Source organism: Leucopleurus acutus (assembly GCF_964270905.1).
Source record: "Leucopleurus acutus genome assembly, chromosome: 16".
NCBI classification, from domain to species: Eukaryota; Metazoa; Chordata; class Mammalia; order Artiodactyla; family Delphinidae; genus Leucopleurus; species Leucopleurus acutus.
The window spans coordinates 16,016,645-16,028,935 of record NC_139158.1 but is presented as its reverse complement, the minus strand read 5'-3'; the positions used below and the strand labels follow the sequence as shown (position 1 = coordinate 16,028,935).

The 12,291-nt window shown below is 50.5% G+C and overlaps 1 protein-coding gene across 2 annotated transcripts; it reads right to left on the bottom strand.

Moving 5' to 3' along the window:
- Positions 1-8,184: 8,184 nt before the first annotated feature.
- On the bottom strand, positions 8,185-10,494 carry CD2BP2 (CD2 cytoplasmic tail binding protein 2). Of its 2 annotated transcripts, none has more exons than XM_082857339.1 (7): positions 10,326-10,494; positions 9,873-9,976; positions 9,514-9,646; positions 9,229-9,386; positions 8,709-9,144; positions 8,521-8,627; positions 8,185-8,433 (listed from the first exon to the last, which is right to left on the bottom strand). In XM_082857339.1, the coding sequence occupies exons 2-7, from the start codon at positions 9,948-9,950 to the stop codon at positions 8,323-8,325; spliced, it is 1,023 nt and encodes a 340-aa protein (XP_082713465.1). In that variant the 5' UTR covers positions 9,951-9,976; positions 10,326-10,494; the 3' UTR covers positions 8,185-8,322. The 2 variants fall into 2 exon arrangements, with proteins under 2 accessions (XP_082713465.1, XP_082713464.1); XM_082857338.1 differs by having other exon boundaries at positions 10,329-10,494.
- Positions 10,495-12,291: the final 1,797 nt, after the last annotated feature.

The following is a 12,291-nucleotide window of genomic DNA, read 5'->3' as shown; positions in this document are numbered from 1 at the left end:
TCTCACTGCCGAGGGCCTGGGTTCAATCTCTGGTTAGGTAACTAAGATCCCACAAGAGGCACAGCAAAAAAAGAAAAAGAAAGAAAGAAAGCAATTCCATAAATGACTTTGTGCCAGTAAATTCAACCACATAGATGAAATGGAAACATTCCTTAAAAATAATAAACTACCAAAGCTCACTCAAGAATAGAAAACTTGGGGACTGCCCTGGTGATCCAGTGGGTAAGACTCTGTGCTCCCATTGCAGGGGGCCTGGGTTCGATCCCTCGTCAAGGAACTAGATCCCACATGCATGCTGCAACTAAGAGTTTGCATGCCGCAACTAAGGTCCGGCGCAGCCTAAATAAATAAATACATATAAAAAAAAAGAAAACTTGAATTAGCCTTACATAATTAATGAAACAATTTGTAGTTAAACCTTCCTATGAAATCAATTTGAGCACTGTGCCTAAAATAAAAGCTTTATCTTCAAAACTTCACAGACTGGGCTTCCCTGGTGGCGCGGTGGTTGAGAGTCCACCTGCCAATGTAGGGGACACGGGTTCGTGCCCTGGTCCGGGAAGATCCCACGTGCCGCGGAGCGGCTGGGCCCGTGAGCCATGGCCGCTGAGCCTGCGCGTCTGGAGCCTGTGCTCTGCAACGGCAGAGACCACAACAGTGAGAGGCCCGCGTACCGCAAAACAACAACAACAACAAAAACTAGCACAGACCTCTAGGCATTGAGAGGCAGAGTTTTTTCTTTTTCATTCCCAGAAATACTCTTTCATCATACAAAATTTATTGGTTTGGAGGGTTTTGGGGTGTGGTTTTGCTGTTGTTGTTTTTGTTTTTGTCTCTACATGAGCCAATTTTCAAAATATTTGGAAGCATAAAGGATTCACCCTCAGGTTTCCAGCATTTCTCTCCTGGTGACATTGTAAAGTCAGTTGAATTCCTTCACATTCCCCATAAACTGAAGGTAATAAATGGAAATATTCAGGAAAGGAAAAAAAACTTTCCTACAAAGAAAACTCCAGGCACAGATGGCTCCACTGGTAAATTCTACCAAATATTTAAGGAAGAACTCAATAATATCAATAAATATTATTAGGAAGAAATAGATATCAATTCTACATGACTTAACATTATCCCAGTCTAATCCCAACAAGGTTTTTGAGAAACTGACAAGCTGATTCTAAAATTTATATAGAAAGCGAAAGACATAGACTAGCCAAAACAATTTTTAAAAAGAAAAAAGAGGAAGTACATTACATGATGTCAAGACTCACTATACAGCTACAGTTATCAAGACATGGTTTTGGTGTAGAGATAAACATATAAATTAATGAAATTAAATAAATAATTCAGAAAAAGATGAACACATATGTGGTCAATTGATGTTTAGCAAAGGTGGCAGGGCAATACGATGGGGGAAAGGAGAATATTCTCAGTAAATGGTGCTGAAACAATTGGATAGCCATATGCAAAAAAAACCCCGAAATGAATCATATACAAAAGCTAAGTCGAATGTATCATAAACCCAAATGTTAAAGCTAAAACTATAAAGCTTCTAGAGGAAAACATAGAAAATCTTAGTTACCCTGGGTTTGATGAAGATTTCTTAAATAGGACACAAAAAGCACAAACTATAAAAGAAAAAAAATTACAAATTGAACTCATCAAAATTAAAAATTTGTTGTTCTTCAAAAGATACTGATTTTTTAAAATGAAATGAAAAGCTATGGACTGAGAGATAATATTTGCAAAATATGTATCTGACAAAGCCCTTGTATCTGAGATATATTAAGGTCTCACAACTCAAGAAGAAGATCCAATTTAAAAATAGGCCATAAATTGGAACACACAGCTCACCAAAAATTCTATCTGGACTTTAGGATCACACAGGCCTGGGTTCAAATCCTGGCTCTACCATTTTCAGACTTTGCCATATTGGGCAGGTCAGTTTACTTCATCTCTCTAAGCCTCATTTTTCGCATCAGCAAGATGGGGAAAATATGTAACTAAATAGTAGGTAGTCGGGAAGATTAAACATAATATTCCTAACTTATTTAGATACTTAAGGAATGTCAGGAATTCTCTGGCGGTGCAGTGGTTAGGACACCACACTCTCACTGCCGAGGGCCTGGATTCAATCCCTGGTTGGGGAACTAAGATCCTACAAGCCTCGCAGCATGGCCAAAAAAAAAAAAAAAAAAAAAAAATAGAATAAGAGGATCTGAGTACCAGCCTGTCACTTTATTTTTTTAATTGGGGTATAGTTGATTTACAATATGATATTAGTTTCAGGCGTACCTTATAGTGATTCAAAACTTTTATAGATTTACTCCATTTAAAGTTATTATAAAATATTGGCTATATTCCCTGTGCTGTACGATACATCCTGCAGCTTACTTATTTTTTAAAATTTATTTATTTATTTATTTTTGACTGCGTTGGGTCTTTGTTGCTGCACGCAGCTTTCTCTAGTTGCAGTCAGCGGGGGCTACTCTTCGTTGCGGTGCGCAGGCTTCTCATTGTGGTGGCTTCTCTTGTTGCAGAGCACGGGCTCTAGGCGCGCGGGCTTCAGTACTTGTGGCACGCGGGCTTCAGTAGGTGTGGCGCACGGGCTTAGTTGCTCTGCGGCATGTGGGATCTTCCCGGACCAGGGCTCGAACCTGTGTCGCCTGCATTGGCAGGCAGATTCTTAACCACTAGCTTACTTATTTTATACATAGTAGTTTGTACCTCTTAATCCTCTACCCCTATCTCACCCCACACGACCGGAAAAAAAAAAAGAAATGTCAAACACCCTCCTCTTCTCTTATCAAGTAGAGATGGGTTTAGCCTCAGAAGTCTGGGTCAGGTAAGAGGCAGCAGCGCCCTTAGGCCAGAGGGCAAAAGCCCACATTGTGTCCAAGTGAGTGTGAAGAGGCTGAGACAGAGAAATGTGTCCAAAATAGGGCGTGGGAGCCGCAGGGCCTGATGCTACTGAGAGCTTCAGAGATACTCTGGGTAGAGATATGTGGGGTAGTGGGTGGAGAACAGGAAAGTAACAACAAGGATGATAGCATCAGAACAGGAAAACCAGAAGCTGCCCAAGCAAATCTCAGCATCAGCGTCTGCAGCTAGGTTTTACACACTTGTCACGAGCAGTATTTACACAGGGAGGTGGGGTCTTACCTACAGGGCAGGCTGAGCCAGACAAGCCTCCTAGAGAACAGGGCAGCAGCAGCCCCCAGCCAGCCAGCTGGAGATGTGTGCTGGGAAGCTCCCCCGGGAGGAGGTTGAAGCTGGTCTGGGAAGTGGTGAACCCACCACAATGAAAGTGTATCATTGAACTTGGGGAATGGCCGAAAAGGACCAGGGACAGCCCAGCCTCCGCAGGGAGTTCAGAAATGGCTACTGACTTGAAGGAACATTATCTACCCTGGAATCCTGCGCAAAACATCTGCTACTAAATCCACCCTTGAGGGAATTCCCTGGCGGTCCAGTGGTTAGGACTCCACGTTTTCACTGATGAGGACATGGGTTCAGTTCCTCGTCAGGGAGCTAAGATCCTGCAAGCCGCAAGGTATGTATGTATGTATGTATGTATGTATAAATCAATCAATCAATCCACCCTTGAGAGGAATTCCTCTCGGGTCTCAGCACCAGAAAGAGCTTGGCATCTCCAGGGCTCCAGCTTGGTTCTGGCTGGAAGCAGAGTGGAAGGCAAGCTGCCAGGTTCAGGTCTCCCCACTGCCTGGGAGCTTGGGGTTCAGTGACTGTGCAATGAGACTTCCAGCCAGCCAGGCGGGTCTGGAAGGGGTGGCAGGTGTGTCAAAGGTGTGAAGGTGCCCAAACACCTCAGGCTTTGTGGATGCTGATTCTTCATTAATCTTAACCCCTTTTGGGCTCTTTCCCAGTCCTTGTCTCCCCCAGAGCCCCACCAGATGCCCAGGGCAGAGTGATACCCCAGCCCTCCACCAGGAGTGTCTAGACTCACCCTCCCCCACTCTCGCTACTCTTCTGGAAAATGGCCTGCCAAAGCCAAGAGGCTGCATTTCAGAGGGTCTGGTGTCCCAGATGCAGTGATGACACCTGCAGGTGTCAAGGGTTTGACCTTGAACCCCTCCTATAAATTTGCCCATGGGTCAGTGACACCCCCAGGAGTTAGAATGACCCTAAAGACCCCTCCATCCTGCCCCTCTGGGGGACGCTTGGGTCTAGACACCTGTACACTGCCCATCCAGGTCACACCTCACCCCCTCTGGGGCAACAAACAGCCCCACAGGTTCCCACTTCCCCAGTCTGGCTCAGGAAGGCGCTGTCCCCCTGACACACAGGAGGGGGAAAGAAATGGCTCATTCCTTATTCATTCATCAGCACTGATTCCCTGTCTCAGGCTAACTGGTGAAGACAGGCCAGGAAAAACCGCTCTGGGTGTTGCGTCAGACGTCTGTGCTACTGGGCGCTGTGGAAGAAATGCTGACCAACCTGGGAAGTGGGAGTGGGAGTCAGGAAGCCTTTAGGAAAAGGAGGCCTAGAGCTAAGGCACGACAGACATAGTCACTGGTCTCCCTGGAGAGTCTGAGAAGAGAAAAGGGCATCACTGGCCAGGCCTGGAGAAGTGAGTTATTTGTCCTGTTCTGGGAGCAGGCCGGAGCCTACAGCCTGGTGTCAGGGGAGGCCGGGAGGAAGGAAAGCAAAGGCAGCTGTGGAGGCGGAGGGGCTGGCTTAGGCCAGGCCACGGAAAACCTATCAGCTTCAAGCTTTCGAACTTTGAGGGCAATGCGGAGCCTTTAAAAGTTTCAGTGAGGGGCTTCCCTGGTGGCGCCGTGGTTAAGGACCCACCTGCCAATGCAGGGAACACGGGTTCGAGCCCTGGTCCGGGAAGATCCCACATGCCGTGGAGCAACTAAGCCCGTGAGCCACAACTACTGAACCTGCGCTCTAGAGCCCGCGAGCCACAACTACTGAAGCCCATGTGCCTAGAGCCCATGTTCCACAACAAGAGAAGCCACCGCAACGAGAAGCCCGCGCACAGCAACGAAGACCCAACACAGCCAAAGATAAATTAAAAAAAAAGTGATGCCTGTAAAAAAAAAAAAAAGTTTTGGTGAAACGCAAGGGACTTCACTTCTGTTGTCTTCCTCCCCCAAACCCATAACCGAAATCTAATCATGGGGGTAATACCAGACAAGCCCAAACTTTAGGAATTTGACAAAATACCTAACCAGCACTCCTCAAACTGGTCAAGGTCAGTGAAAACAAGTCTGAGGACAGAGGAAGCTAAGGAGACATGACAGCTAAATGTCCTGCAGTGTCCCAGATCGGGACACTGAAACAGAAGAGAGGCATTAGGGAAAAGCTAGTAAAATATAAAGTGTGAGGTTTAGTGAGCGGTAATCTGTCCATACAATTGAATGTTAGTCAACAATAAAAAAGAATAAAGTACTGTTACACATTACATGGGTGAATCTTGAAAACATGCTAAGTAGAAGCAGCAGACACAGAAAACACAGACCACGTACGGTATGATTCCATTTGTAGGAAATGTCCAGAATAGGCAAATCTACCGGGACAGGAAGTAGATTAGAGGTTGGCAGGGACTGGAGGGTGAGGGGGGATGGAGAAGAATAGGGAGGAACTGCTGACAGGTGGGGTTTCTTTTAGAGAAAAATGTTCTAAAATGAGATTGTAGCAATGGTTGCACAACCCTGTGAATGTACTAAAATCAATGGTACTTTAAACGGGTGGATTCTATCTCAATAAAGCTGTTTAAAAATAGCAAGGTCATTGGTATGTTGGTTGTAACAAACGTGCTACTGAAAGATGTTAACAATAGGGGAAGCTGGGTGAACTCTGTACTATTTTTGGAAATTTTGTTAATCTACAAAACTACTGTAAGATATACAAAGCTTATATAAAAATATGTATTTTTATATACATTTTTATATATGTACACACACATAAATATGTGCACAGTTTATTTTTTTAAAGGCAAGGGAGTTAAGTGTTGATAGGGGCTTTAAATAGGGACATGGCGGAGGTAGAGAGAATTTACTGATGCTCATGAAGGAGGCATTCAGCTGGATGGCGTGTTAGTTTCCTATTGAGGCTATAACAAGTGACCCCAAACTTAACAACTTAAAACAACACGATTTTATTAGTTCTAGAAGAGGTCAAAAGTCCAAAATGGTTTTCACTGGGCTAAAACCCACAGTGGGGCTGCATTTCTTTGTGGAGACTCTGGGAAGAACCCGTTTTCTTGCCTCTTCCAGCTTCTACAGGCTGCTGCATTCCTCGGTACATGGCCCCTTCTTCCATCTTCAAACCCAGCCGTGGGTATAACATCTTCATCTCCCTCTCACTTTGACCCGCCTCAGTCCCTTTCATGTAATAGGACCCTTGTGGTTACACCAGGCCCACCTCAATAATCCAGAATAATCTCCCCATCTCAGTCATTAACATAATCACATTTCAAGGTCCCTTTTGCCATATAGTCATATATTCACAAGTGGCCATCTCTGGGGGCCATTATTCTGCCTACACATGATGTCTTCAGGGAGGTGAACACAGGAGGCTGTACGGGTGGGGAAGGTGAGATCAGCTTTGGATTGTGGAGCCCGGGGTGCCTTTGGGACATCCAGGGGAACTGCCCCCCATAGCTTCCATCTATTCACCAAACACTAAGTACCTCCCATGAGTTGGTCACTGGGGATATAAACGTGAACACTGTATTTCACTGGTCCTAAGACATCTGTTTTTCACTTTGGAACATTTCTGAAATCAGGAGGCAGCTCTGAACCAATGACATCTTACAACTGCAATGCGCAGGCTTTTCTTTCTAACTGACACATAAAGTAAGACATCTAACAACTGAAGGCATCTTAAAGTCAATGAAATCCAGGTCTGGGCTGGCACTAGAATGGGCCTAGTTATTACAGTAGTTAATTATTATATAAGTTGGGTGCCTCACTAGAGCATCAAGTATCCCCATGCCGCCCCTCCAGCCTTTCCTGGTTCCAAGCCTGACTCCTTCCACCCTCCCATCTGCCCCCACGGCTCTGGTGCTTGACTCTCCCATAGGTAACAGACTCCACCAGAGCCCCGGCCACACCCATGCTCAGCTCCACCACAGCAGGGTCCACAAAACAGCCCCTTTCCCCAGGTGTAACCTCAGTCCTGGAGTCAGGCCCAGTGGTTTTCCACCTGGCTGCATGTGGGAAACACCTGGGAGCTTTTTAAAGCCCCAAACACCAGGCCATTACCTAGATCGATTCATTCAGAATCTCTGCGGAGTGATGTTACAGCTCCCCATAAAACTCCAACAGAGAGCCAAGGTAGAGAACTAACTGGTGTGAGTGAGAACAGGCATAAGGCAGCACCGGTGGGAGGTGGAAGGTGTTTGGTTCAGACTATACAATTATGCATATCAGTCTTCCTCCCAATCCCTCCCCCTGACTCTGAATTCCTGGGAGGTGACCAGCCCAGTTCTCTCAGTTCCCTCAAGGCACTAACCAGTGTCAGACACATTGTGGAAGCCCAGAAAACGTAAGCCACAGGGCTTCCAAGGCCAGACAGAAAAGCCCTGGTGCCAGGAAAGGTCTTCGAAGGGAGCCCACTGGGTCTGGGCCCGCCCTCTGACGTGCTGTGTAACCTCCAGTGAGACACTGCCCACCTCTGTGCCTGTACAAAGCATGACTGGCCCAGGTGGCCTTGAAAGGTCCTTCAAGTGCCAACATTGAGTCTAGACTTTACCTAAGAGGCCGTTTCTATCCACTTCTAAGAAGTCTGAGGCAGTGGGGAGCCAGTGAGTATCAGCTTTCCTGCTCACTCCCAACAGATGTCCCAGCCTTTCCAGGCCTAAAGTCTCCACTTCTGGGGCTCTGTCCTACACTGGCTGAAAAGCAGAGCATCTTAGGTCCTAAAAGCCAAAGACCTAAAAACAGCAAAACAAGAATTGCCAGAGAACTCTGGAGAACGGCATGTGAGTGGAGAGATTTTTAGATGGTGAACAAAGTCAGGTTGGGAGGCCTCAAGACACCTGACAGGCCCAGCTCTGCCCCGAGGACTGGTAAACAAAGGCGAGTGGTTCAAGGGACCAGAGACAAACTCCCAAGGAGGAACTTCATGAAAGGAAACACTCAAGGGCCAAAGCAAGTCCAAAGCGGTCTGGAAAACGTTCCCAACTTCTGGCCATCAGCCCAGCCAAGGCCCTAATACACAACTAAAGGCTTTTATTGGGGAAAGGAAGTTGACTGAAAAGTGGCCCCCGATATCCTCACTGCCTAAGGCAGCTGGGGCCTCCTCCGCAGAATCCAGGAAAGAAGGGGCCACCAAACTCGGCCCTCAGTAGGCTCAGGTGTAGAGGTCAAAATCAATCCGTTTGGAATTGTAGAACTGTCCGCCGGGGGTGTCCATCTTCCGGCAATACACACCGTCCGGGAAATAGCCTTCATTCACCCAGGTCTGCAAGAAGAGAGGGCAGAGCTGGGGGAGGACTAATGGGGTGGGGGGAGGGAGAGAAGAGGCAAAGTGAAGAAGGAAGGATTTTACCTGCATCTGGGTGCTGGAGAAGGGTCCATACAGCTCAGCATCCCCTGTGTTCTCCCACTTATATTCCCACATCACGTCGGCCAGACCATCTCCGGGCGACTCTGCGTCTAAAATAACAGGCAGAGCCATCTGGACCTCAAGGGGCCTGCCCCTGCCCACAACATCCCTCCTCTGCCCTTCAATCTTACCTCCTCTCTGGGCAGGGGTTGGGGTCTCCAGCTCCCCCTCCGCCACTTCCTCAGCAAACATGTCCAGGGAGGGTGGGGCTGTGGGGTCACGGGGTCCCTGGGTCTGGCACCCCAACCCCTTCAGCCGCATGGCCAATCGTTCCCTTGTCTCCTGATACACTCCGAGGTTGCCCCGAGCCACCATCTGGTCAGCCAACCCGGAGAGCCGGTCCAGGCGCTGGGGGGAACTGGGCCGCCCAGGCCCCTTGCTGCCCCCTTTGCCTCCTCCTCGGGCTCCCAGGCGCCTCAGTGCCCCAGCCACTGTCTCTCTTGGCAACATCAGCTCCAGAAGGCCCTCCAGGAGGGCTTGGGCGCTCATTGGTGTCTGGCCCAAGCTGTCCTCCTCCTCTGAGTCTGACGGCGGCCGCTGATTGGGCGGCCGCTCCCTGATCTTTACCTGCAACGTGAAAATGGGAAGGTTTTGTTTCTGACAAACTGCCAGCAAGGCCCAGGCCCAGCCACGTCCACCTCTGGCCCTCACCCAATCAATGTTGTCCAGCCAGCTGTCTCGGATCTGAGCTTCCCGGTTCAGGAAATAGTTGCCATCAGCATCAAAGTGGCCTTCCTCCATCTCTTCCTGCAGGTTGAAGGGTGTGATCCGCACACCTCCCTCACTGGGGAGTGTGGCTGCTTCCTGACCTGCACCAAAGACACAGGCGTCCCATGCTAGGAATGCAAAAATGAGACAGGAGCCTCCTGTGCTCTGTGACCTCAGAAACCCCTATTTGGTCCTCCAGCAGAAAGTCAGTTCTTGGCTATAGCTCACCTTCTACATCTTCTGAGGCCAGGATGTCATATTTGCTGGACCCTTCATCATCATCCTCCTCATCGCTGTCCAAAGAGTGTTTGCCTTTGAAGCGGCTCCCAGGACCTCCTGCCCCAGCCACAGGGTCCACCAACTGTGGGCAGCAGTCAGAAATCAAGAGAGATGCAGGTTACTGGCTATTACTCAAAATACTCTAGGATCTAGACTCAAACTGAAAATCCTGCAAACCCATTTCTCAGAGCACATAGAAAAGCTAGTCCTTTCCACCTTTTCTTTATCCCTCCAAATTTCTCTCTTGGCTTCTAGCTTTTTTTCCTCCCATCACTCCTCCCCAGAATGCAGGAATCTGGCCCCCTCACCTTTTTCTTGGGGGGACTGATTTCATCCTCATCATCCTCATCTCCCACGCCTTGGAAGGTCACTTTCCTCTTTGGCATGACTGGACAGAGGAGCCTTTCTCAAGCTGAGCCGAGGAAAAGGGTGCAGATTAAAGGAACTGGGTGAGGAGAATACTCACCGCGAGAGGATCTCCCGCACGACATATCTTTCCCTTAGTCGGTACTGGATCCAGTTTGGGAGGGGAGGGAGCACAGAATCAGGGGCCGAAAGGGGAGCTGGCAGCCAAGAGGCCCCCAAGACTTGGTCTGGCATCCGAAAGAGCTGCTGGAGCGGGGATGGAGAGGTGGACGCGCGGAGGAGCTCCCCACGGGCACCCCCCCCCCTTGAGACGGGCTCCCCCGCGTGACCACCACCATTCCCGGCCCCCGCAGTCCTGGGCGCGACGTTGCTCCGCGAGCAGACACCCGCTCAACCACCTCCAGCTTCCTCGCAGCCAGCGGGGCCTCGGCGAACCCAGGACCTGGCACCCTGGCAGCCCCGCTCCTCCCTGCGCCGAACTCCCGACTCCGTGAGGTGACCCCCAACTGTCCTGGGCTGTGTACAAATCAGAGTGGCGGCAGAGCCATGAGAACTCCAGCAACCCCGCCGGCGCGCGCTCACCTAAAGACCCAGGAAAGGCGGGGTAATCCAGGGAGACTGGTTTTCGCCAGGACTACATCCGGGTCACCCGCCCGCCACCACCCGGAAGAGAACTGCGGAAGGCGCCGGGGAAGGCCGGAAGTGGCTTCACTCGTGTTAGAGGACTAACTGAAGGAGAGGGCGGAAGTACGCGCTGAGCGGGGAAAGACACCCCCTCCCAGAAGTGACGTGAGACGTGTGGGGCGACGATGGCGAGCAGAGGGCACGTATGAACGCCTAGACCCTGATCGGACGAGAGGGATGGCCGGAAGTGGTCTCAATTCCCTCCTACAGCAGTAGAGGCTCTGGGGAGAAAGCGGAGAGCGCTTTACCTAAAGGGGCGCCCAGAGTCACGATGGAGGGGCAAAGTCCCAGCAGGGCCGCTGGGTCCCTGCCCTTGTTTCCCTTTCCCCGGTTGAGTCTCGTTTTCTCCAGGGCTGGCTCTGCGCCTTTCATCATCTCATTAGAGATCCTGCCTTCCTACTCTCAGCGTTCCGTTGTCCGCCCTCTCCTAGTTCGAGGTGCGGCCTTGCTCTTGTCCCAGAGGGGTTGCTCGGTTCTCCTGGGGCACTTTCCCAGCCCAGCTCCTTTTAGGACCCAGGGGAAGTCATTTACCCCACGCCTACCACCTGGGCAATTTCCTGGTTTCTGAGGTGGGAAAAGCCATAATAGGAGAGGTGGCAGTGGCACCTGTGCCCAGTACCGAGGCCAGAGGTCCCTTGTGCCCTCATCTCAGGTACGCCTGGAAAAGGGCAGTAGTGGATACCCGTGCCCCCCACCCCGCCAAAACAGGACCCCAGCCCAGCAGCCCCTGCCCAGGTTTTGTACTCTGTCCCGAGGGGCAGAGCTGGGGTTGGAAAGTGGGAGTAGGTCCCAGTGCTCAGGGTATGACCTCTACCTCTTGAGGATACTCAGAGTCTGAATCCCAGTAGGCCAAGGCTGGGCCCAGAAAGAGCCTACTGGAGCCAGAGGAGGGCACTGGGGGCAGCTGGGGTCCCTAGGATACCAGATGGTCCACCCCTCCTTTCTCCTGCCCCTAGGGTTTCCTCCCAGAATGGACTACCATGAAACTGCACAAGTCCGTGCTCAGTTTCTTCCGTGGCTACAGAACACAGGCTCTGGACCGGGAGGGCATCCTGCTAAAGAAGGGGGCCAGAAATACCAGCTACCAGCACCGCTGGTTCATCCTCCGGGGAAACCTCCTCTTCTACCTGGAACTGGTACCAGGCTGACCCACACACCCCTGAGCCTCATCCTTTTAGAGAACTGCCAGTGAAGCCACGCCTTGGGGCCAAAGAACCCTACGCCTTTACCATCCTGACCCCAGGGGTAGAAGGTGGGCAGGCCTACAAGCCGGCAGCAGAAAATCAGGAGAAGCTGGGAGCCTGGCTGTGCTGCTATGCTCTCTGGAGGCCCAGCACCAGGAGCTGTGCCAGGCAGCTGGACAAGAGACCAGCTCACCCCCAGAGGACTGTGGCTCCCCACAGTACAGAGAGGGCAGTACCCTCTCTAGCTTGCAGGAGTTGCACGAGCAGGCGGCGCACAGACAGCTCCAGGAGGCCAGTGACAACGGAGGCAGTGGATCCCAGGCAGAGGTGGAGTGGGAGCTCAACCACTGTCTGTTGATGAGTGACTAATAGACCAAAGGCCAAAAGGTACCTACCTGCCGAGACCAGGAGACCAGCCGATTGCTTCAAGAGACACCCACATCCTGACTAGCTCCGTCACTTCCTCCCTCCTTGTCCTTATTCTAACCCCCTT

Coding starts and splice junctions, on each gene's coding strand:
- CD2BP2 (XM_082857339.1), bottom strand. CDS start 9,950: ATGCCAAAGAGGAAAGTGACCTTCCAAGGCGTGGGAGATGAGGATGAT. Junction 9,647..9,872: donor TCAGTCCCCCCAAGAAAAAG/GTGAGGGGGCCA, acceptor TGCTGCCCACAG/TTGGTGGACCCTGTGGCTGG. Junction 9,387..9,513: donor GGCCTCAGAAGATGTAGAAG/GTGAGCTATAGC, acceptor TCTTTGGTGCAG/GTCAGGAAGCAGCCACACTC.